The sequence below is a fragment of the Heliangelus exortis genome, chromosome 17, assembly GCF_036169615.1.
Source record: "Heliangelus exortis chromosome 17, bHelExo1.hap1, whole genome shotgun sequence".
NCBI classification, from domain to species: domain Eukaryota; kingdom Metazoa; phylum Chordata; class Aves; order Apodiformes; family Trochilidae; genus Heliangelus; species Heliangelus exortis.
The window spans coordinates 10,193,802-10,217,589 of record NC_092438.1 but is presented as its reverse complement, the minus strand read 5'-3'; the positions used below and the strand labels follow the sequence as shown (position 1 = coordinate 10,217,589).

General features: G+C 52.7%; 2 protein-coding genes across 2 annotated transcripts; both read right to left on the bottom strand.

Moving 5' to 3' along the window:
* Nucleotides 1-1,878: 1,878 nt before the first annotated feature.
* TMEM11 (transmembrane protein 11) lies at nt 1,879-11,589 on the bottom strand. The gene is made up of 2 exons (XM_071761512.1): nt 11,205-11,589; nt 1,879-2,804 (listed from the first exon to the last, which is right to left on the bottom strand). The coding sequence occupies exons 1-2, from the start codon at nt 11,267-11,269 to the stop codon at nt 2,288-2,290; spliced, it is 582 nt and encodes a 193-aa protein (XP_071617613.1). The 5' UTR covers nt 11,270-11,589; the 3' UTR covers nt 1,879-2,287.
* A 2,273-nt stretch (nt 11,590-13,862) lies between these two features.
* Nucleotides 13,863-23,788, bottom strand: NATD1 (N-acetyltransferase domain containing 1). Its single transcript, XM_071760609.1, has 3 exons — nt 23,436-23,788; nt 17,950-18,068; nt 13,863-17,142 (listed from the first exon to the last, which is right to left on the bottom strand). Exons 1-3 carry the CDS (start codon nt 23,530-23,532, stop codon nt 17,026-17,028), a joined length of 333 nt encoding a protein of 110 aa, XP_071616710.1. The 5' UTR covers nt 23,533-23,788; the 3' UTR covers nt 13,863-17,025.

Below are 23,788 nucleotides of genomic sequence, written 5' to 3'. Positions count from 1 at the left end.
GGATGTCACCAAGCATTTTACTTTAGATTATCACTAATAATTCTTAGAAAACCAGCCCTCCACACCCCAATCTGTGCCCTCTCCACCTCAGAATGGTGTGATTTTAAACCAGACCTACCTGCTTGTGGCAGCTGAGATGATTTTTCATCTTTTCCCCTGTAATAAAAATGAGCAAGTTTCCTGTGGTCTCTTAACTCCAGAGTCTCTGATGCCAGCCACACATTTAGGGAGCCACCCACAGGTTAGTCCTTCTGCCACCATCACCATCCCAGGCAAGGAAAAGCTTGACACAAAAAAAAAGTGACCTCAGAATCACTGAGGTTTGGTGTAGGAACTGACAGCCCTGACAATTATTGTGCATCAATTGAAGAAAAAAAAAAGGAACAGGGATGGGTTTTGCATGGCTGGCACAAGGATATTTCAGGGCCTCCTGCAGCAATGAGGTATCCATTGGCTACAGCAGATCTGCCACTGGATTCCAATCCATCCAGAGGATGGGAATTGAGGAAGGAACAATGTCAGGAGTGGAGCAGCAGCTTGCCCAGCAGAGCCAGATGAAGTAGCTGCATTTCTTCCCCTCCTCTCTGCCAAGGCCACTGTACATTGTTGCTATAAATAGAGACACTCTGGATCCCAGCTCCTTTTAACCTTGGGAAGAGACAACTCAGCCACTGTACCAGTGAAAGAGACCAAGGGCTCTTCCCACCTACAAACTCCTGGATGCCACAGGAGTTTCTTCCAGGGCTGCCTCTGAAGGTGGGCAAAGAACTTGCTCAGAATTCCCAGCAAACCCCATTTTCCCAGCACACCAGGGGATGGGATGCACACCCCCTGCTCACACCAAAGCTGCATCAGCAAAATAAAATAAAATAAAAAAAATCACAAGCTGGAACAAGGGCCAGAAAAGCCCTGGAGGCACAGGGATGGGGGTGGGTTTCCTGCTGCCTGCTGTTGGAATTTGGGATGATAAAGACAGAAGGACTCCACTTGTTTTGCAACCTCCTGAGATTCCCCATTCCAAGGTCAGGGCTGCAGCTACCCCTGGAGCAAGTGCTCACCTGGGTGCTGGGAGGTTCTGTGCCAGGGGCTTTGCTCCCACATTTGGATGGCAAGGATTGAAGCTGTGCCAGGCTGGCTTGGTCAAGGCAAAGCCCACCAGTTTCCAGCTGCTGAGAGGAGATTGTAGGAAGCAAACCCCTCTCTTTGATAAGGAACTGGCAGATCTTGCACAACAGCAGACACTTCCCATGCTAAGAACAAGATTTTGACAGTTTTGAGCTAAAAGATGTATTGAGGCACAAGACTGGATTCTAAAACTCCCAGTAACACAGAAGACAGAACCCTGTGGATGCCTTGCAGCAGAAATGGGTGCTCCAAGCAACAGCAGCAGAATTGCACAGTCAGGGCACCAAGCACCCAGTGGGACCTCAGCTGTCCCCAGCTGCATGTGTCAGTGGAGATGTTTCCACACAAGAACTGGCACAGGAACTGAGCAGAATGTGTTTGCAGCTGAAAACTTCAAGTGTTCTCTCCACTGTTCCATGAAGTAATGGTTGGAGGTGACAGGGCAGGAGGGGTTGGACACCTTCAGTCCCAACCATTGATGGTTAAGCAATTCCTAAAAAGATAAGTGAAGCTCTCTCAAGAAACACAACTGGTCGAGCAAGAGGGAAAACAACACTTTACAGCTATTCCCTCAACAGAAGGCTGCTGGGGGGTAACATGGAGGCTGTTGCCATGTGCAATGGACAAGAGGAATATCAGGTCTGTGTGTGAGCATGCATAAATAATTACCAGCACTGGAGTTCTCACAGCAAAGCCTCCATCCCCTGGAAGCTATAAAAGGGAACTATGATAACAGTAACGAGAGCAAAAGCATTTGAAATTCTCATCCTTTAATGGTCAATGGTAATTTCTGGCTGGTTCTGTGTAATACAATTAAACAATATACTTAAATGTTTCCCAAAAAAAGAAAAAAAAAAAAAAAAAAAAGCTCTCACACCCCCTTTTTTTTTTCTAGCTTGCTTTCTTTCATCAACATTCCCCTGCTGGATCGGACTCCCCTGGCCTGACATACTGCTCTCAAGTCACCACACATCCACATTCTTAAGTGTAACGAAGAACTGAAAAACCTTGGTGCACCAGTGACGTGTTCTCTGCAAAAATAACAGCTCCATGAAACCAACTCCTTCCCAGTCTCCACCGCTTCTCAAAGAGGAAAACCAAAACGTTGCTGTGGGAGCCTTAATCCACTCGTCTTTGCGGGCTGCTCTCTTCCCTGCTGGAGTCATACAGCGTAGAGTTCATAGATCTTCTTTACACAGTACACCAGGGCAGCGAGTGCTATCGTGTTGTGCAGTCTCTTTCTGTGCAGGTCGTCCTTCCTCACCAGCACCACGGGGGTGGAGGAGGTGAGCGTATGCAGGGGCAGGCGGGAAAGTTTATAGGCGTCGTACTCCACTTGGTACTTGCAGCAGGGATCAAACTGCCAGGAGATCCCGTAGAGGGTGCAGCAAGCCACGCTCAGCACGCCAGCTGGCAGGGAGATGTAGTGAGAATAATCTACTGGAAGGGCCAGAGGGGTGAAGAGACAGGTCGTGCCCGCCAGCACGGCGGTCTTGTGCAGGCAGTTCCCCACAGTGATCCAGCGGGCTGTCTCGTCCCCGATGCGAGTGGGCTCTATCACTATGTACTTGTACTGAGCCTCCAGGGCCTGCTCCAGCTCGTACTCAAACTGGTCCTGAGCGTTTTCTCCGTTGTAGATCTCGTGCACGATGTAACAGTCCGTGGAGGACAAGGTGACCCTGTTGAGAGGAAACGTGGAATTAAAACTACGGAGCTTCCGGAGAGGATTTTTTCGCCCGCCCGGTTGTGAGAAGAGAAGAGAAAAGAAAAGGTGGCCCCGGGGAGGGCAGCCCCTGAGGGACACTCACTCAAGCAGCACCTTTTGAAATCAATATTCTCCTTACACCTGTGGCACATGAAGTCATCCCAAAGTCTTGGTTTTCCTTACCTTTTCCTAACTGGAGGAGCTAGAACATTTTGGAGCAAACGGGATCCTGTTAACAATCCTGAAATGGTTCCTCAACTGAGAGCCAAGGAGTTTCTGAGCAGGGTCACAGCCTCCCAGCCACACCAGGTCAGTGAGTGACCTGTCCAGGCTCAAGGGGTTTTCACAGAAAACTACAGCAACTCAACCACTGGAAGTCACAGAGAGGTTTTAAGAGAAGCAGCACCTTCAGATGACAATGTTGTGTTTGCTTTCTCCCCACATCTGCCTCCTTGCCACTGATGCAGCTTCCTATTTAGTCCTCCAGAGTAAATCCAGCCTAATAAATCCAACCAGGAAACACTGCTGAAGGTGAAGGTGGAAAAGATCTGTTACACTGTAAGATCTGTGAGCACTCTGTTACAAAACTGTTCACCCCCTTTGCTGGAAGAGGGAACAGCATGAGAGGGTCGTGGGGTTTACCCCAAGCAGGTTTGGAGTGACCTGCTCACCTCACCTTGGAGCACCCTCCCTGCTGACAGGGGATTCACAGGACTTGGAGCAGCTTTTAACCACCAAAATCACCTCCATTTCCACCTTGCCTCCCCACACATCACCTGAACACACCAAAATACCAAACATCACCTGAACACACCAAAATACCAAGAAAGAAGAACAGGACTGTTTACCTGCAGTGAGGGGAGGTAAAAACTGATTCACCAGAAGAAGGCAAAATCCTGGCTTCTAAGCAGAAGAAAGAACTATTTCTGACATACTTGTGCTTAACCAGAACACAAAGGAGCACGTGGCCTCTCAGGGATAAAAATACCTAGATTCCTTTAGCAGAAGGAGAACAAATCACACACTTATTTGACCTCATCCCTGCAGACAAAACAAGCTCATCCCAGCAGCATTTGGATCCTCCTGAAACTGGGAAGCAAGACACTGCTGAGATGGAGGATGAAACTTGGACTTTTTCCTCTATTAGTACAAGGGAGCCCTTCACTGCATGCACTGGAAAATAAGAGGAAAAAAAAAAATACACCTTGGCAAGCTGCTGTGTTACCAAATGTTACCCTGAACGTGCAGCTCCATTCCTGCTGCAATGGGCCACCTGTAATCAAGAACATTGTTAAATCACACTCTGTTGCAACAAGTAACTGCTCTTGTGAACAGCAGCAAAGGTAACAGCAGGATCCAGGTCCCAGCAGCCTCTCTCAAAGCAGAATTACCAGCAGGTTCATTCCCAGCCTGGCTGGAACTGATATCACCTACAAGGAAAACTCAACTTGCAGGGCAGTTTTTGAGTGCTCTGCAGTGTTTTTCCCTCTTGGGTCTTCATAAAAATCCACCCTGCATGCCAGGGGCTTCTTTCAGGCTGTGGTCTTGTTATGGTTTGGGAAATTGGAATTAACTCTTCCAGCAGAGGATGTGGTGAGCTCCAACATTCTGCAGTGACTGGGCAAGTATTTAGGGAAGAATTCTGCAGGAGAGCAGCCACATGGAAGTGTCACAGAGTGCTGCATCTCTAAATAACCACTTCACCTCAAATGAAGGAGTTTCCAGCAAAGAATTAGTTAACCAGGTGTTACTGTGATACAGTAAGGACACAGCTGATAATGGGTTTTGCCAAAGATTTTTTTTTTTTTAATGACAACTGCTCCAAGTGCAGCTCATTCCAAATCAGAAATTCCAGTTTAATTATAGAACACATGCTGAGCCTTAAGGTAACTTCATAAAACACCACCAACAGAGGATATGAAACCACTTACTACAGCATCATGACTTCAGGGAAAGGCTACTGAGAGGCATTTTCAAGCTGGAAGCTGACCCAGTGCTAACACAACCCTCCAGATAAAGTATTTCCTTTAAGGAACATTTTCAGCATTTTCCTACCCCTAGGAAGATGCAGAATGGGTCTGGGGAACCCAGATTCTACTGAGAACTTTGCAGAGGCTTAGGAGCACCACAACTGCCTGGTTACCCCCAGGACCTCCTTGCCACACAGGGAAAACAAGGGTGAAGCAAGCCCATTCCTATTCTGCCTCTGGAAGAGCCCTGGGGAACCAGGCTCCTCAGCCTGCAATTAACTCAGGTAACTGCATTTCATGTGACTTCTCCAGGCTCAGCATCAGGACAGGTGACACTGACCCATCAGCTTCTTTTCTCCTTGCTCAGATTTTGCCTGCTCTTCCCTCTGAAGAGCCTTTGAAAGGCAGAGACACAGCACAAGCAGCAGCTTCAAAGAGAGCAGGAATCCAGAGGCAGTGCTGTCCACCTCTGCTGGAATCTTTTGGCTGGCAGGCTCTGGAGCTTTGTAACAATAAAGTCAAGAAAAGCCTAATCTTCCTAAGCCAAACCAAGCAAAACTTAAAGCAGGTTCTGGTGGAAATAAAAAACAAAACCAAACAAAACAACGCAACCACTGGGAACTAAACTGCACAAAGGCTTCATCCCTGACAGAGTCTGGCCCCCTAACTATGCTGTTTCTCCAAATCTGTCCTTAAATTTCAGAACAAATCTGTATCAGAGTGCTGAAGCTGCAGGTGGCAGAATGGGGCAACCAACAAATAAAGGTCAAAGAATGAAAAATCAGCTGCTCAAACAATAGGCCACATGAAGAGGCAGCAACACAAGCAGAAAGTCTCCTCTCCTGTAACTGAGGAAGGGAGGTTTATCACCTCTCATTTCCACACCAGATCTGGCTGCCCCTGGAGGATGAAAAGCTGGAGCCTGGTTTCATTTCAGAAGGTTCAGGAGCAGAAGCAGCTGAGATCCACGGGGCTGAGGAGGTTTTAGACCCTGTTGACACAAAGCAGGCCCCAGGACCTCCCTCCACAGAGGAAATCTCTCCTGACACAGCTTTTCAATTGACCACAGCAGCTGCCCAGCAACAAACCCAGGCAGAGGCACTGGATTTGTTCAAACACTGGAGGCTATGGAGTTTGCCTGTTGCAGCTCATCCCCCACCCCCAGCAATGACAAACAAAAATGCAGAGCTGTGCAATCAGCCCCACATTGGCCTCCACCCATTCTGAAGCAAGCTGATTGTAGATGAGCTCCATTCTACTTAAAAGAATAATAAACAACCAGTGCCAGAGAGGGGACCCAGTTCCCAAAGTCATAAAATGCTGCCACGTGCTCAGAAGCCCAGCATGCTACTTACTGCACAGACCAGAACCTAAACCCACTTGTTGATATTACTCAATCCAATGATTTTTCAGGATTTGTCTCCCCACTCCAAAAGAGGGCTAAGGTAAAAAGTTGTACAGATGTTCTGAAAGTTCTGGACTTCCCCATACAAACAGTTCACCCCACTGCAGCTTCAGGCATTCTAATCTTGAGAAATTTTTAAGAGTCCCCATTCCTGGTGCCAAATGACTGCAGAGAGAGGGAATGTGAGGGTGTATCAACTGTCTGGCTTAGCAGGATGAAAAGAATTTTAAATCACTGATGTAAAATTTTGGTAATGCCCAAACTTTAACTGAGGATTGGTTGTTAGCAGAGCTACCACCAGCAGGAGGGGCAGAAGTGTCCGTGTGAGCTATAGGGCAAGCTTCAAATTACATCTGGATAATCTTCCTAACATGGGAATATCAGAGGGCAGCAGGAGAGGGGCTGAACAATAGCAGCTCCAACAGTTTCCCAGTTCCAGCCCTCAAAAGCAGCTCCATGGCTTTGCCTCCAGCCTGGGAGCAGTCCCCTGCCTCATGAAAGCAACAGCCTGCACATTCCAAGCTTCAGTGGGGCTGTGAATGAAGAAATAAAGAACCTTCTAAGGAGGAGGCATGATGCCACTCAGTGTGAAAAGACCCAAAGGTTCTGCCAGGTGTCAACTGGCAAAAAGAGAAACAAATGAGCAGTGGTGAAAATGAGGCAGGTGCCAAGTTCCTGGGAGAAACCCCAGCATCCTCCTCCTCCTCCCACTGCCCACTTCCAGGGGAGAAGGAGTGAGCCTGATGAGTTTGTGGCCCTCAGCCTGAGGACATTCCTCCACCTGCCAAGTTGGGCTTTTGGCAAAGCTTTCAAGTCATCCAACTCTCTCCATTCTACAGAATGTTCAAAACCACCATTAGAAACAATCTCAATCTGCACAAAGGGGGGACTGGAGCACAGAGCCCCTGTGCTCAGCCCTGGGGAGGCCACAGCTCGAGTCCTGTGTCCAGTTCTGGGCCCCTCAGCTCAGGAAGGAGATTGAGGTGCTGGAGCAGGTCCAAAGGAGGCAGCTGGGCTGGTGAAGGGACTGGAGCACAGATCCTATGAGGAGAGGCTGAGGGAGCTGGGGGTGTTCAGGCTGGAGAAGAGGAGGCTCAGGGGAGACCTCATCACTCTCTACAACTCCCTGAAAGGAGGTTGGAGCCAGGGGGGGGTTGGGCTCTTTTCCCAGGCAACTCTCAGCAAGACAAGAGGGCACAAGAGGTCTCAAGTTGTGCCAGGGGAGGTTTAGGTTGGACATTAGAAAGAATTTCTTTACTGAGAGGGTGATCAGGCATTGGAATGGGCTGCCCAGGGAAGGGGTGGATTCTCCATCCCTGGAGATATTTCAAAAGAGCCTGGATGTGGCACTCAGTGCCATGGGCTGGGAACCACGGGGGGAGTGGAGCAAGGGTTGGACTTGATGAGCTCTGAGGTCCCTTCCAGCCCAGCCAATTCTATGATTCTATGAAAGCACAGCTGCAGTTCTGTGCACAAAAAGAAAAGAAAAAAAAAAGTTTCTTTTTAAACCCCTCCCATAACATGTAGATCAAGTTTTGTTAAAAAAAAAAAAAAAAAAGTTCCTGGACAACATTATTGCTCAGAGCACCAGACATTCAAATTAACTGCAAATGAAGAGCAGTCTGATTAGTAGTTAAAAGAAAGCAGAGGCTTGCAGCACTGTGATAGCACCAGTCACAAGCAGCACACGTGCACAAAATTTAGTTTAGCAATGCAACAGGACTTTGTGCTGGCTGTGCAAGTGAACTGCAAAAAAAAAAAAAAAAAAAAAAAAAGTGCATTACAGGTGGCCAAAGCAGTGTCTGGGGTCATTATCAGCATCTCAGCCAAGCCTGAGTCAGTAAAGTCAAGGCATGACTTTAACACTAAACTCCCCCCATATAAATCCTTCTTGAGATATAATTTAAAGATTAAGGAATGAGCTGTGGCTTGGCCTTTAATCCTTGGTGGGAATGCATCACCTCAAAGTGATATTCAGCAGTGTATTTTTTTACTCAGGAGAGCTCCAGAATACAGTGTACAGAAAGTTCACCTGAAGAATTGTTTCTCTGCTGAAGGTCCCCATGCTCTACAATTCTCAGCCATCTGTGGCTTTCAACACAGGCACTGGAGGAAAACCAGGAAAAAAGTAGCAATAAAGCCAGACTTTTGTGCTGAAGTTGTACCTTAACTCCAAATAGGAGAGAGAAGTGAAGAATAGAGGTGAGTTCTTCAGGCAGCCTCAATAAGGGAAGACAAAATGAAGAGAAACATCACCAGACCATAACAAAAAAACCCCTCCAGCCACCAGACAAGGAGAAGGTGTCAATTTTAAGTCAACTAATGATTAGCCAGGCTAATGGAAACAGGTCAATCATTGCTGTAAGCAAACAAGAGGACCAGAAATCTGAGCAGTGCAGGTAGTGAAAGCAGAGCCCTCTTTAAGGGGGCAGAGAAGCCAAGCCAAGCAGGGAAGGCAACACAAGCAGTGGTGGTGACATGGGAGTTGTTCCTTCTGGAGTCTGTTAGAACATCTCCCAGGGGAACAAATGGCATTCTGTCCTGTGTTCTGGCAGCCATCGTGCTGAATTTTATACAAAAACACTAAGCACAATTCAGCTCTGTTCTGTAAAAATAAAAAAAAAAAAGTTGTTTTGGTCTACAGATTAACAATTCCCTTTAGATGGTCTCCATTAATGAGTCCATCCAGAACGAAGAAGAAAAAAGAAACCAAATATTTAGTTGGTTCTCTTCAGTGTTTAGGGTTATTTTCTTTAACTTGATTATTTTGCTGCCAGAGCCCCAGCTGGAGTTCACAGCCAACAGCCTTTGAAATGAATGTCCTTACATTTAGTCTGATTGAGGAAAGCACTTTTTGAGCAATTTCAGAGTTCCCTGTATCAATAAAGTCATTTATGAGGGGATACAGTTGCTAGACTTGTTATTTTTTAATTTTTTTTCTAATGAAAGCTGGTCTAGTCTAACAGCAGACAGTATTTATTCACCACTGAGCCTCCTCACACCACCTCCCAACACACAGATGCCTTTTAGACTAGCTGGCTGCCAACTGGAAAAACTCCTTGAAGCAGCTCATTTATAAGGACAGCTGGATTAGCATATTCAGTTCAAAGGAATGTGCCTGGGACAAGAATCCTGCCCAGCTTAAGAAAAACGTATTCACTGCCTAAAAAGCATATGTCATCATCTGATGACATCAGGTCTGTCAGCACTGCTTTTCACACAGCTTGTGCTGCCAGCAGCCAAAACAAGCTCAGGAGGTGTGATTTAGAACAAGGCACTGATGGAGAGAGGCAGAGGCCCAGTCATGAGTATCCCCAGCTCTGCAATTGCAGGTGTGGTATCCAGCTGACATCACCCCACACCTATCAGAAGCATCATCTGTCACGTTCACCCAGGTGTCACCAACCATGACACCCAAGAGCCCCACCACCTCCTGAGAGGGGTTGTGAAATGCTGGTTGAAGGTGTAGCTGTTGTTCTGCTATGTCACTTCAGTGCTTTATTCTAGGGGGTTACATTGGTTCTCATCGCCGGGGGGGAAAAAAAAAAATAAAATAAAATGCTGCAGATTCATGAAGTAACTCATGTTTATGAATGAGTAGTTTTGATCACAAGATCAAGAGTAATCACAGCTTAAACAGTCACCTCAAACTACAATTAGATTACTGAAACTGTCCCGGATTAAGTTACAAGGTAACAACTCACTTTTAAATCTGCACCGATTTTCATCCTGATAGAATAACTTTCATTTAAGTGCCTTTTTTTTTTTTTTTTTTTTTTCAGCTTCCCTTCTGCTGGGAAGAAGGGACCACATGAAAACTCTCCATGAAAACTCCCCACCTCGTGTGTCTGTGCTGGGTGCAGCCCCTGAGCTCAGTGGTTTTTTAGCAGTTTATATAAACTAAACTGAGGCAGTGATTCCATTGGCTCTTCCAGTTCAACTCCTTTGAAATTCCCTCGACACAGACAGCATTCCTGCAATCCACATTAGCACCAGAAGCTTAAGGGCTACTTGGGACTCTCCTTGGCTCTCCAGATTCAACACCATCCAAAAGAGTCCTGGTGAATTATGGCAAGGGAACAGAACTGGAGAAAAAGCCACAGCACAAATTAAGGGAGATAATCAGAGCCTCTGGGCAAGGCGGAGGACAAAAAGAAAATGAAAACACAGCAACTCCCGGCAGATGCTGGTTACCCTGGGGCAAAACAGGGAAGAGGCCAACGTGAGGAAATGCAGGATTTAACCAGGCATTTTCAGCAGGTACAGAACCCTGCACCCAGATTTTAAAGCCCTTCGACAAGATTTTTCCTCTGCCTCTTTTTCCCCTTTTCAAGTTACGATTCCCCAACTTCTCCAGCTATTCCGTGGGGGGTTCCAGCCACGTCCCACCTGCTCCTCCGTCCTGACAGACGCCAAGGCAGAGCCTCACACAGCTCCCGGCGGACACCGCCCGAACCGGCCCCAGCCCCAACCCCAACCCCGGCCCCGCGGATCGGGGGAGCTCGGCGGCTCCGCGCTGACCCCCAGGCGGCCGGGACCGCCCTCAGAAGGAGGTCACCCTGGAGGACTCGTGGCTGCCTTTAAAAATAGCCGCGGAAGGAGCCTCCCCGGGGCCGGCCCTCTCCTCCACCCCGGCCCCCAGCGCCGCATCCCCGCGGCAGGAAGGGCCGAGGCCGCCGCTACCCCGCGGGCCGCGCTGACCTTCCCCGGTCCGGGCCCCTCATCCCCTCCTCATTCCCGCAGCGGGAAACCGCCGGCCCCGGCGATCCCCTCCTCCCGGCCCCGGCGATCCCCGCCGCCCCGGCCTCACCTCAGCGAGGCCGCGTTCCCCCCCCCCCCCCCCCCTCGGCCCTGCCCGGCCACGCTCCCCTCAGCGGGGCCCCCGCCCTTGCCCCGGAATGGAGAGGAGCCCCGGGCCGCCGCAGCCCACCTCCTCCCGCTCCCTCGCCGCTTGAGGCGCCCCGGCAGCCCCGCACCCTCCTGCCCGGCCGCGGCTCACCTCTCCCGGCCGCCACCGCTGTTGGTGCTGCCGGGGCCAGCGCGCCTCCTTCCCCACGCCGCCATCTTGGAGACACTCGGCTCGCAAATGTCTCCACCGAGGGACCCCGGGCTCGCCGCGACGCCCGATGGGAAATGTAGTGCGCGGCGGGAGGAGGAACCGCGTCGCTGGCAAAGAGTCTGTCCAGGCGTGGACTACAACTCCCAGAATGCCCCGCGCCACAGCCCGGCCGCGGGGAGCCCCTGGGACGTGTAGTCCCCGCGGGGGTGGCGGGGCCGGATGGGGCCCAGGGCGGGAACCCGGACGGGGCCTCCGGACAGCGCGGGCGGCTCCGGCGGGCAGAGCAACCCCGCCAGCCTTGGCTCGGCCCCTCCTGCCCGGCCTCTTCCGCCGGCGCGCCCCAACGCCAGTGGGCCGGCCATGGGAGGAGCGTGGCGGTGGGTTCCGGCCTGCCCCGCGGCCCCGCCGTGAGGGGGTGCGGCCGGGGATGCGGCCTGGGACCGGGGAATGGGCGCGGAGAGGCGGGGAATCTTGGGGCTTCTTGGGGCGCCTCTTGGGGCGCTTCTTGGGGCTTAAGCGTCCCTCGGGACTAAGCACTGCCTTGTTCTCCTGCTGGAAAGCAAAGACTTGGTTTGTGTCGGCGGGTGGAGGAGAATGGAGGCTCTCAGAGCTGCACCTCCCTGGGGAGGAGACAGCGGCTCCGCTGGGACAAATTCTGTCCTTCAAAAAATGGTGAAAAGAGGAGCAGGAAGCAGGGAATGGAAAGGCTCCTGCTCCTCTGAGGAGGGGTAACGCTTCATAGACAAAAGCTTTAGAAAATAAAGTGCGGGTTTGTCACGGGTTCCCCAGCTCCCACGGAGGCAGCAGCAGCGCTCGGTACCGGAGGTTCTGCGGGAGTTCCAGGGGCCCCTTTGTCCTCAGCCTTGGGACCACCAGGGGACCTGTGCTGGGATGCTTGAAAGGTCCATCTTGGGAGATGCTCTCTGACCCTTTCCAGGAGAGAAGTCTCTTTCTTGTCCCTCAACAGCAGCTCCCTGCTCCCCAGCCTCCCCCTTCCTGGAGCTGCCAGCACAACCGTCCCTCCCAGGAGGGAGTTCCAGAAGTGCCCTTTGCCTCTCTCATTCCTAGAAAATGCCTCTTTTTGACACCATTATTCCCAAGTGATGTAATGTAACGAGAGGGAATAAACGTGTGGCTGCCCCCACCTTCCCAGGCATTGCCAGGCTGCCGTTCCAGGTGCCCTCCTGCATCCCTGCTTTCTCAGCCATAATTTTGGGGTCAGCTCTTTAGGTGGAGGTAAGTGGTGCATTGGGATGAAGAGGAGGAATTAGGGAAACGTGCCCGGCCTGGCAGAGCCTGCAGCCACAGGCTGGAGCTTCGGGACCGTCTGGAATGTGGAATGTAAACAGAGTGTTACCAGCAACAGCCCAGCTCCCTGCTCCAACCCAAACCTCTCGGGAGGGGCAAAACCCCCACTCCTGGCTGCTCGAACTGCAGCCCAGGAGCCACTTCCCATTTGCCACGCTGGATTAAATCCTAACTGTAAATGAGCTGTGCCCCTTCTCCCCAACACCTCTCCAGCCCTGGCAATTTCAGTGCTTGAAACTCCAGCCTCAGCCTCCCTAGAGCACACCCAGCTTTAGGAAGCAGCAGGAAGTGTTCTGGGAGCCCAAAAAGCTCTGGGGGCTGAGGAGCATTTGCCCCAGGAGAGAAACACCTTGTGTTCCTCTGAGCCACCTGCCCACCCACCTTGCACAGTGACTCCACCAGCTGCCCTCTGAAGTATTTTCATGGTTTCAGCCATCTCAAACAGAAGAACACAAGCTCTGAGTGTCTGCTCATGAAATCTTTGGCCCAAAATCTTGAGCTGGGGCTGCTGTGAGCAAGAGCAGCTCAGGCAGCAAAGGAGAGGAACCGATTGTCATCCCACTCACCCCAAAATCAACGCAGTCACTGTGAGATCAGCCAGGGGAAAAAATTCAGTAGCTTCAGCCCATGCCTCTCTGTTTGTTGCCAGAACCACCTGGGATCTGGCCCCGAGGTGCTCCATGATAGGAGAAGGGTGATGCAGGGAGTGTCCAGGTTGGGTGGTTAAAAAATATATGGACACAGGGAGCTGCAGCCAACACGAGGCCTGGGACCAGGAATCCTTTGCCATGAACCTAGCAAGAGTCTTACAGGACCCTCCCATTATCCTCACCACTTCTGTGAGGTCCTTCTCCCACAAGATCTTCTTCCTCATGAGGAAGAGAGGCAGCATTTTCTCTTTTTTTTTTTTTTTTTTTTTTTTTTTTTTGAGTAGCTGCTGAGCACACCAATGTGCAGATCTCCCAGCTTCTTCCTCATCTCTCACCTTCTCCAAGACACAGCCAGACACATAGTTCCTGCCTAAGAGATGTGTGGTTAGGAAGAGGCTGTGGTTTTTTGGGGGGATGAGAAAAACACCGTTTAACACCGATGTAGAAAAATGAATATGCAGCAACAGAGCAGCAAAAATAGCTGGGGCATGGCCTGGAGAGCAGAGATGTTTGACAGGACCTGTGAAACAGGCTGTCAAAGTGACTCAGCCCAGTGGTGACAGAGCTGGGGAGGTCCCCTGGTTCTCCTGGCACCACGTCCTGCCCCCCCACCCAGCGTGGTGCAGGGAAGCACTGCGGGTCAGTTAAGCCACACTTTTTATTGTATTGTATTCCATGCAATATGTTTCATAGTATGACAGAGGGAGGGGTAAAGATAAATGTTAGACATAAACAAAAGCAGAAAAGTCATTTGTCACAGGTCCTGAGAAGGAAAGGCACATTGGAACCACCAAAGTCAACAGAATGGAAACCTTGGACAGAGAAAGACAAGGCTGGGGAGGGGAAGGAGGGATGGGGGTGTTTTCAAGTTGGGTGATGTGGAAGCAGGTTGGGCAGCAATCTGCATCTCCCCACCCACCAAAGTCTGCAGTTCAGGTGGGTTTGGGGACCTCAGTATTCCACTAAACCACTTCCACACTCCCGTGGCTGGAGAGAGTCCATGATCCCCAAACTCCTCCAAGCTTCCTCAGCACCAAGGGGCAGTGCAGGACTCCCAGCTCCTTCCTGCAGAGAAGAGTTGGGAAAAGGAGGGTGGCAGAGGGGAAGGAAGGAGGGAGGGCTGCCCAACGCCCAAGGATGCTGAGCCAGATGGCAGTGACAGATCCCAGGAGCACCGTGGCATTGCTGGTGACCTGAGGGTATTGCTCTTTGCTGACATCAAAGCCCAGGGGCAGAGGCTGGGGACAGCAGTGAAATGGTTGGCACAGTCACTGGCACCCATCTCCATCAGGTCAGACACCAGAGAGGGATTGTAGCACCTCGAAAGGAAGCAGCAGCAAAACTGTGTGCAGAGCCTGATTTAAGGCAGCAAATGCCACTTGTGATCCAGTGCCAGAAAACATGAGATTCCTGCCAGAGCAGCACAAAGGGCTCCAGGGCTGGGCTTGGACACTGGGAGCCTGGTGGAGCAGTGACCACAGCTCAGCCTCCAGCGAGCTGCTCCCCTGCAGAACTTCTGGAGCCTGTCACACAGTGGAAATGAGCACAAAACCAGGGCAAAGGCTTGCAGTTCTTGCTCCCACAAAGCACCCAGCCCCACTGCAGCAAAGATACAAGGGTGTCTTTCCTTGGCTTGCAGGAGAGGAGATGGTTCAGCTTCACTTTGGCATCAGAGCAGGGATGGTTCTGTCACTGCTTTGGCTGTAACAGAGCCAGCCTTGCTCCTGTAACTCAACTTTGAAGTGTGTTTTGCATGTTAAAGAATAAACATTTAGCAGCCCAGATTTCTTCTCGAGCCCTTTTCTTCAGTTGCAACCCTTTCCCAGCCCCTCTGTGCCATCCTGAAGGTCACAGGGCAGCTGAAACAAGCAGCAAGAGGGCAGAAGCAGAAGGCAGCAGCAGCAGGGCTGAGCCTGATGCCTTTCCTGAGCAACAGGAGCAGGAGATGGAGCTGCTGCCAGGCACAGGACATGGGCAGGCTGCAGTGTGGCAGGGCAGGGATGGAGTTTGGGAGGTTTCACTCCAGCTTGTGAGTGGGGTGAGCAGCCCACGAGCACAGGCAGGCAGCAGGGCTTCACCTCCAGCTGGTAGCTGGGAGGAAATGCTCAGGATCCCCTTGGCTGAGATCAGACACGGGGTCTCCATCTCTGAGCAGCCCAGCCAGGAGAGAAGGTTGTAGGAACTTTTGCTGTTGCCACCACGGACCACTGAGCTGCCTCTTGGCTGGGGCTTCATTCAGTCCGTGGCACAGATTGTAAACTTGAGTCCCTGATGAGAGATCAGTTAGGGCTGGATTCAGGTAAAAGGCTCTTTCTCTGTTCTGCCTGGCTGCAGCTGCTCAGGGCTGGCACCATCTGCCTCCCCCCAGCCCTGGGACACCACCATAACCCCAGAGCTCAGGGGGAGATGCTCTAGGATCTAACTCAGGCCCTGGAGAGCCTGGGCAAGGCAGGACAGGCAGCAATCCAGAGCCAGGCAGTGCCCTGCCATCAGGCTGTCACCTCTACATCCCCCTGCAGCTGTGCCATGGGGTCATCATCACAGAGGCAAGAGCAGGACACAAAGGTTCCTGCTGCTGCTGGATAAGGACCCCAAGAGGCTGCCAGAACTCAGGGCCTGGAGCTGGGAGGAGGTCAGGGAGCAGACAAGGAGTGCCCTGAGCCAGGGCTTCTTTCTGAAGGCTGTAAGGAGTGACCAGCATCCAGGTGGAGGCAGTGGCTCTTGCACCAAACCCTGCAGATGAGCCAGGACCAGGTCCTGGAGGCCTTACCACTGGTGAGCTCAGGCTGTGATGATGGCTCAGACCTTATGATCTGGGGTGCAGACAGGGATGCAGGGCTGGAATCAAAAGAGATGGGGGGAGCCTTCTTCTTAATCAGCTGCAGAAAACTACCCTGGTGCCTGCAAACACAGAAGATGTCCCCTCATTGCTTGGGCCAGGGCTGGTTGGTGTTCTTTTGAGCAGGTTGTGTCCACACCAGCACAGCTGATGCTGATAGCAGAGACAGGAATGATGGCTCCTGACCCCATGGGGATGCCAGGCTGGGGGCAAGATCCAGATGGCTGGGCAGGAGCTGGCATCTCTGGGGACTCAGCCACCTTCCCAACTCTGCAGGCTGTGTACGCTCTGCTGCAGTCCCTGTGGCCACAGCCTGCTCCTCACATGGCTCCTGTTTCTAGGCTCAAAGGTGTCACTGTCCCAGTGTCTCCACAGCTGGTGCAGCAAAGCCCCAGAGGCACCACCGGGGCCAAATGTTCTCACCTGGGCCCTGCGTGGGCTTGGGCAAAGTTTGGTGTCCAACAGATGAACCTCACACAGGGCTGGGGCTCCTCCAGCACCTCCTCTGTCCCACGAGGCTTCATCCACATCATCTCTCCCAGCTACAGGGAGGAAAAGGGGGCTGGTAACCCAGCACCCCCCCTAACCAACATCCCCCAGCAGGTTCACAGCTGTCTCCAACTGGAGGGAAGAGGATGAGGCACAGAACGAGGCATCCCCTGGTCTTGGAATGGAGTTTGGTGGAAAAATCCTCCTCTTCCTATGCCTGGCTTGGGAAGAGGACTGGGGGGGCACCACGTGTGCCTGGAGCCAGCCTGGCCCAGGGGTTGTAGCCATGCTCACAGGTTGGCAGAGAGCAGGAGGTGGTGCCCACACTCATGCACCACGTGGACGCACTTAAAAAAAAAAAAATAATAATAATGGGAGTTGTGAGTGTGGGAGAGGGATTTCCTGAGACTGCAGGGAAGCAAAGGCCGCGTTGAACAGTCAGGGACAGGTGTGCTGGTGTCAGAGCTGTCCTGCCTTAAGGCTGCAAGTGTTCCAGGTACTGTGGCAGTGGGTTCTCCTTGACATATTTCTGAATGTACCAGCACGTCAGGTGAGCTTTCAGGTCCTCCTCCACCACAAAATCCAGGGCTGCCTACAACCAGCCAGAGAGGAGAGATGGGTTACAAACATGGGTTACAAACATGGGTTACAAACATGGGTTACAAACATGGGTTACAAACATGGGTTACAAACATGGGTTACAAACATGGGTTACAAACATGGGTTACAAACATGGGTTACAAACATGGGTTACAAACATGGGTTACAAACAGCACCTCCAGCCTACACTCTCCTCTGAAACCACCCAAAGACCACCGAGGTCCTGCAGCCCACATGCAGGATGCCATCGTGGACCCCCGGTGCAAGGCAGGTGGAGGGAGAGGGCTGGAGGGGGGCTCAGCCATCCTGCCACAGTGTCCCCATTTTAACCAGAGGGGTGCAGCAACCCCCTGGGTTGCTCACTGAGCCACATGAAAGCTACCACTGTCACCCATTTGCCCTGGCTCAGGGAGCAGCTGTAACCTCAACCCCCCCATCCCCACCACCATGGCTCCTCAGCTCTCCTTGCGTTCCTGGGGAGCCCAAGGCAGGAAAAGGACTCAGGAGGGCCTTGAAGCTTTGAGGTGAGGAGGTTCAGCCTCTAGGGAGAAGCACTCAGCCCCTCTGAGGTGGGCACCAGAGCTGTTTGGTGCCAGGGGGAATGGGCCAAGCCCCGGTGAGCAGCTGGAGGTGCTGGCACCCACCCATCCCCTCTGAAATCCACCAGATTTAGGAATCCACCAGAAATAGGAATGCCTGACCACGAGTTTCCATCTACCCCAGCAGGGGCAGAGCAGGGCTGGTTCCCAAGGGGCACAAAGCCAACAGAGGTGACAGAGCCTGGTGGCAGGGGCTGTACCTTGGCCAGGTGCTTGGCTATTCCTCGCCCTCGGTAGGCATCGGGGACTTCTGTGTGCTGCAGGTCCACGATCCTCTTGCCCACATACTCATAGAGCAGCACTGCCTTGTCGTGGCAACCTGGGGAGAGCCAGGGAGAGGGTCAGGCTGGGGATGTCCAAGGAACACGTTTAGGATGGGAAAAAGAGCTCCCAGGGAAGGGTGGGATGTGTTGATGCGGTGGGAAGCGAAAAGAAGAGGGGGAAGAACAGGACAAAGCTGACCCAGGTAGTGGGAAATTCCTCTCTACAGCACAGACTTTTTTTTGTTGTGGCACAGAAAACAGGACCAAATTCCTTGGCTTGGTGGTGCAGCATTTAGACAGACACGTTTTGGGGAAGGTGCTGGGAGAGATGAATCTCACAGGCACACAGGGAAAACCAAACAAGGTGTGCAAAGGGGGTTGTGCACACACACACTTACATGCACACCCATTCACATGCACACTCAGGCTTCCTGTTACAACACCCTGACTTTTCTCACAGCAGTTACAGGAGAAAAAAAAAAAGAACACAGCACATGTGTAAATCAGAGGAGAGCTGATAACACCTCTCTGGCTTCATCTGCACAACCTGAACTTCTGTCTTCAAGTCAACAAATATTTCATTTCCAGAGGGTTATTGTATTTAAAAGTGAGATCCAGAAATGCAAGCTTCCAATCAAAGAAACAATCTCAATTAAAATAACAGAAACCTTTCCTTTCCCTGTGATGGTTATTGGAAGGTGAAGGGCTGCAAGCTTTACCTGTACTTATTACATGCTGCAGCTCAGGTCACTAAGCTTTATTTTACTGCTTTTCACTGACAGCTCCAGCCCAGTTCCCCTGGCAGTGGGGAAAGGCACTTGTATTTGCAAGGCACAAGAAACAAGACCATTTCAACTCTGTGTTTCCAGAGAAGCAGCTGAAGTTTTTGCTCCCCATGAGCAATTTTGGGCACAACCCTTCTTTTCACACCAAAAGGGGTTGGAGGGAGGAGATGGGGGGAGCAGAGGCACAGTGCTGCAATAGTGATGCTGGGAGATGCCTTGGTGCTACAAAGCACCTTGGGCATGAAGGGGCTGCCCCTGGCCATGGGAATATCACAGAGCTGGGAGAGCTGGAAGCAGCATTGGCTCCTCCCAGGAGCAGCCCAGAATTTGTCTCAATTTCCCCCAAAGAGTGGGCATACAAGCAGTAACCACCCCAAAACGTGGGATGAGGGAGGCACCACAAGCTGGGCTCCCTCCTGTCTTGTCCCCTTGGCCTTTGGGACAGGGATTGGAGCAGCCTGCACAGACTGAGCTTGGCAAAAGAGGCTCTGATCTCAGCTCAGGGCTTGAGCAGTGAGTGCCCCATGAGCCTGACCAGGAGGTTTGACACCCAGACACTCCCCTGCACAGCACCTTGGCTTCAAGGCCAGGGTGAGTGAGGAAATCTGAGTCAATGCAAATCAGCACAGCCAGAAAGAGGAGGCTGCACAGTGGGAATGGCAGCACAGCTGCTCCCCAGCCCTCCCTCCCTGGAATCACAGGGAGAAGGGGAAGCTTGTCCAGGAGCTGGAAGAGAGAGCAGCTCTAAACTTAGGAGCTTTCCCACCCAGATCAAGTGGCACAGAGCTTTTACCCAAGCAGGGCAGACAGCTTTGGGCAGCCACACTGAGTCCCCAGCTTGTGAGCCTCAGGGGAACAGGCACTGAGCCCAGCCCTGAGCTGGAGAAGGGACATCTGGAATGAGCCAGGCACACTGCTCCAGCCCAGCTCTGGTCCCCTCTCCTGGGATGTGCATGGTACCTGCCAGGTGAGGGGATGCTGCAGGACCTGTGCCCCCAGCCCAAGTCCTTCTGCACCAGTCCCAGCCCACAACACACCGTTGTGTGTCCAGGACTGGAGCAAGGCAGGGCTGCTGCCTGGGGGGCAGTTCCTGTGCTCAGCAGCCTTTGGAGACAGCCCCTGAGCTCCAGCCTCCTTGGGGCACTGCTGCAAAGCCCAGAGCCCAGGGGAGACAGAGCTGCCAGCCCAGAGCCAGGAAAGCCCAGAGGCAGGCAGCACCTCAGCTCTTCTGGCTGCTGAGCTGAAAGGTGCCCACCAAGAGCTGGGTGTGGGGGGAGCTGAGGGGATGGGGAGGGGGGAGCTGAGGGGATGGGGAGGGGGGGAGCTGAGGGGATGGGGAGGGGGGGAGCTGAGGGGACAACATGTCCCAAGGAACAGACACATCCCAGCCCAGGGCTCACACTGGCACGTTACTAGGGAGAGAAAACACACCAGAGCATGAGAGAGAGAGAGAGTGGAGAGGAGAGAGCACAACCCTGACAGAGGGGCCTCACTGGCAGGAGTGGTGGTGGCTGGGGGGGGGGGGGCACTCTGGTTTGAAGCAGTTTCCTGTTTAGGAGCTGTTTAGAGGTGCTGGTGGATGGGGAGAAGAGCAGAGCCATCTTGATGCAGTGTTTGGTGCCCAAATCCTTTCATCCCTGCTGCTAACACAGCAGCTTTCCCTTCCCCAAAGGGCACTGGGGGGAAAGCCCCAAGGCTCCAGCTACTCTGGTTTTCCTGATAAACCTGAGCATGGCTTCCTGACAAGGAGCTCTGGAGACTCAGCTTGGCAGCAGGAGCTTCCAACAACCACTGGATCCTGCCCAAACCCAGCTGGGGAAGAGCAGGAGGTGTAGGAAGCTTGGCTGCTGCACCCACACATTGCATGAATTGGGGGTGCAGGAGAAGCCCAAACATCCCTGGGGAACCAGAGCCACTTGGTGGACGTGGTGAGCCCATCCTCCACCCTGAGAGCCTGGAGTGCTTGATGGTATCAAGAAATCAAAGAGGAGTATGTTGGAAGTGCAGTGCCCCTGCCCCCAGCAGCTGTGCAAGCAGCTGGACTGCTTGGATGGCTGCTTTGGGTTAGGGGTCTCTTTGGGTTTCTTATTGGGAGACAAATTTTATCTCTGATGCAAAAAATAAAACAAACCAACCTTAAACAACCCACCCCAGTGATCCCTGACAAAACCCAGGCTGTGGGATTCCCATGGAAGTTTCTAGCTCTGACAAATGGATGTCTTCCAGCACAGTGGCTGCACCAGGAGGTTTCTGGCTGGCTCCTGCTGATAGTCACATCTGAACTGATTAGAAATCCAGTGGGGCTTCTTCCTACCCTCCTCTCAGAGGGATAACAGAGCTCAGGGAGGGATGGTTATAATCAGCTTTACTTTCAGCTTCTCAGGGCCTCTGCATTTGGGATGCAAGGAAAAAGGGAACGTGTTAAAGCGAAGCAGCTTTTTCTGTCAGAGTTTTAGGACCCATGTGCAGCGAGGAGGCTCAGAGAAGGGAAAGAGCAACTCACAAGAAACCAAACCCAGTTTGCCCTCCTCACATGCAAAGGGGGTGTCCTGACATGAGGTTCCATGGGGGTGCAGAGGACAATGCTGAAAACAAACACTTTCACAGCTACTTCACAGTTTTCAGAGTCTCAGGCCTCTTGTTCTCATGGAAATCCCCCATAGCATCACCACAGAAAGTTTACCGTCCAACATCCCACTCCTGTAACCATTAAACCATCAGCCCAGAGACTGGAGATGGGCAAAGCCTGGCCCACAAGCCCAAGGCACCCGTGTTTTGTCCCAGACCTGACAACAGGACCAAGACACCAGAGCCAAGCTAATCCTTCAGCAAGCTGCAGGCTCACACCACGGGGCTGCTGCTCATTTCTGCCCCAGCTCAGTAACATGGGGCAAAAGTGCTCCCAGGGGGACAAGTGGGTCACTAAAAGCTAAAAAGCTGTGCTTGGCCCCTTTCTTGTCATTCCCCTGCCCAGAGCATGCAGCAGAGTGAAGAAGAGGGAGGTGCAGGAAATAAACACCCCAGCATGCACTCCCCAAGGGATGGGATCTTCTGACCTTGGCTGTTATCAGCAAATGCCTAACAAGAGGAGACAGATCCCTGCCCTGGGTGGGTGTTCATCAGCCCAGCAGCAACCCCCCCAGCACCCCAGGACACAGCTCATCTGGGCTTCCTTACATGGCTGGGGATGAAATCCCAAAAAAAAGGGTTTGTTCTCCCTAATAACTCCCAGAAAAAATGCCCACTGAGATCACTGGGATCCACCTCCAGCCCTGGGATCCACCTCCAGCCCTGGGATCCACCTCCAGCCCTGGGGAGAGCTGTGGTGATCCCCTCCAGGGAGAAGGGATTTTGTGGAGGTTTTGTGCCAACTCCCACCACAGGTCCCACACTTGATTCTCCCACTCCCAAACTTCACTCTCTCCCAATCCAACTCAGCCCCACGCAGCCACCCGATGCTCCTGGTCCCACACTGTGGCTGGCAGAGGTTTTCCTCAGCAAACCACGATAAAAAAGATGCCATTTCCCTATTAACTCTTGGCCCTTGGCTCTCCTCTCTCTTCTCGTGCACGATGCCCACAGACACGAAGCTGCACGACAGCTCCCACGGGGGCAGTGGTCACCTGGGACCTTGTTTGATCTCTCTCTTTCTCTCTTTGAAATCAGCAGCTGGTGAAATTGTTTTCTCCTCACCCAGCACTCACGTCTCCTCCTTCCTTGTTCCACCACTGCTGAGCCTCCAGCCTGCACTTTGTAATTAGTGGTTGAAATAGAAATGGGATGGAGGGCTGGGGGGGGGGGAGGAGGGAAGAGTCTAAAATAAAATCCAGACTATTCCTGTTGTTTTATTGAGAATGCCTCCGACAGCCTCCATAATTTCTGAACTACCCATTTTTTTTTCATTATTTTTCTTTTTAAAGGCAACCACCCTGCAATTTCTGTAGGGCAGCCAGGCAGCTTGTTTTTCCCAGAGTGGTTCTCAGCATGGCAAAGAGATGCTGGGGTTGTTGAATATTTGGGATTAACCACTAAGAGGAGAGCTGAAAGGAATCCTACAACGAAGAAATGCCCCTGGCACCTACTGTCCCATTTGCCCTGCCTAGGAGGTGACAGAGCGACTGGGGGTCACCGTGTCACCAGATCTCCTGGGCCAAGCTTTTAGGGGGGCTGAAGCAAGAACGAGGGGGGCCCAGAAGAGTACTGGGGAGGGGGGGCAGGGTACTTGGGCGGGGGTACAAGGGATGGGTGAGTGGCACAAGGGGAAGATGGATGGGGGGAAAGGAGGGAGGGGACAAAGAGGGGGGAAGGAAGGAGGGGAGGGAGAAAGAGGAGGGGAGGGGGGAGGAAGGGGAGGGGAGGGAAAAGAGAGAATGGGGAAAAGAGAGAATGGGGAAAAGAGAGAATGGGGAAAAGAGAGAATGGGGAAAAGAGAGAATGGGGAAAAGAGAGAATGGGGAAAAGAGAGAATGGGAAAGAGGAGGGAGGGGAGAGGTGGGAGGGCGGCGGGGGAGAGGAGGGGAGGGAAAGGAGGGAGGGGAATGGAGGTTGTAGGGAGTCCCTGGGCGTCCCGGGGAGGTAGAACCGAGGGCAAACGGGAGCAGGGAGGGTACCGGAGCCCCCCGAGCCGCCCTCCCTTACCGTTCAGCCGCACGGTGAACTGCCGCCGCTTCCGATCGTGTTCCACCTGGATGGGGCAGCCTTGATCCAAGAGGCCAAGCGGTGCCGAGTGCGCCATGGCCGGGCCGAACCGAACCGAGCCGAACCGAACCGAGCCGAGCCGAAGCTCTTGCAGGGGCAGCTCCCGCCCTGGAACGCTGGGGGCAGCGGCAGCGACGGCAACGACGGCAGCAGCGAAATCGGCGGGAGGGGAGCGGGGCCGAACCGGGATGGGAGCGGGGCCGGACCGGACCGGGCCGGGGCAGCGGGACCGCGGGGCTGACACCGGCGCGCGGCCGCAGGAAACCAGCTGTGCGCCACGTGCCCGCGGGGCA

Coding starts and splice junctions, on each gene's coding strand:
- NATD1 (XM_071760609.1), bottom strand. CDS start 23,532: ATGGCGCACTCGGCACCGCTTGGCCTCTTGGATCAAGGCTGCCCCATC. Junction 18,069..23,435: donor GTTCACCGTGCGGCTGAACG/GTAAGGGAGGGC, acceptor GGCTCTCCCCAG/GTTGCCACGACAAGGCAGTG. Junction 17,143..17,949: donor TAGCCAAGCACCTGGCCAAG/GTACAGCCCCTG, acceptor GGCTGGTTGTAG/GCAGCCCTGGATTTTGTGGT.
- TMEM11 (XM_071761512.1), bottom strand. CDS start 11,269: ATGGCGGCGTGGGGAAGGAGGCGCGCTGGCCCCGGCAGCACCAACAGC. Junction 2,805..11,204: donor AGCGGTGGCGGCCGGGAGAG/GTGAGCCGCGGC, acceptor TCCTCTCAACAG/GGTCACCTTGTCCTCCACGG.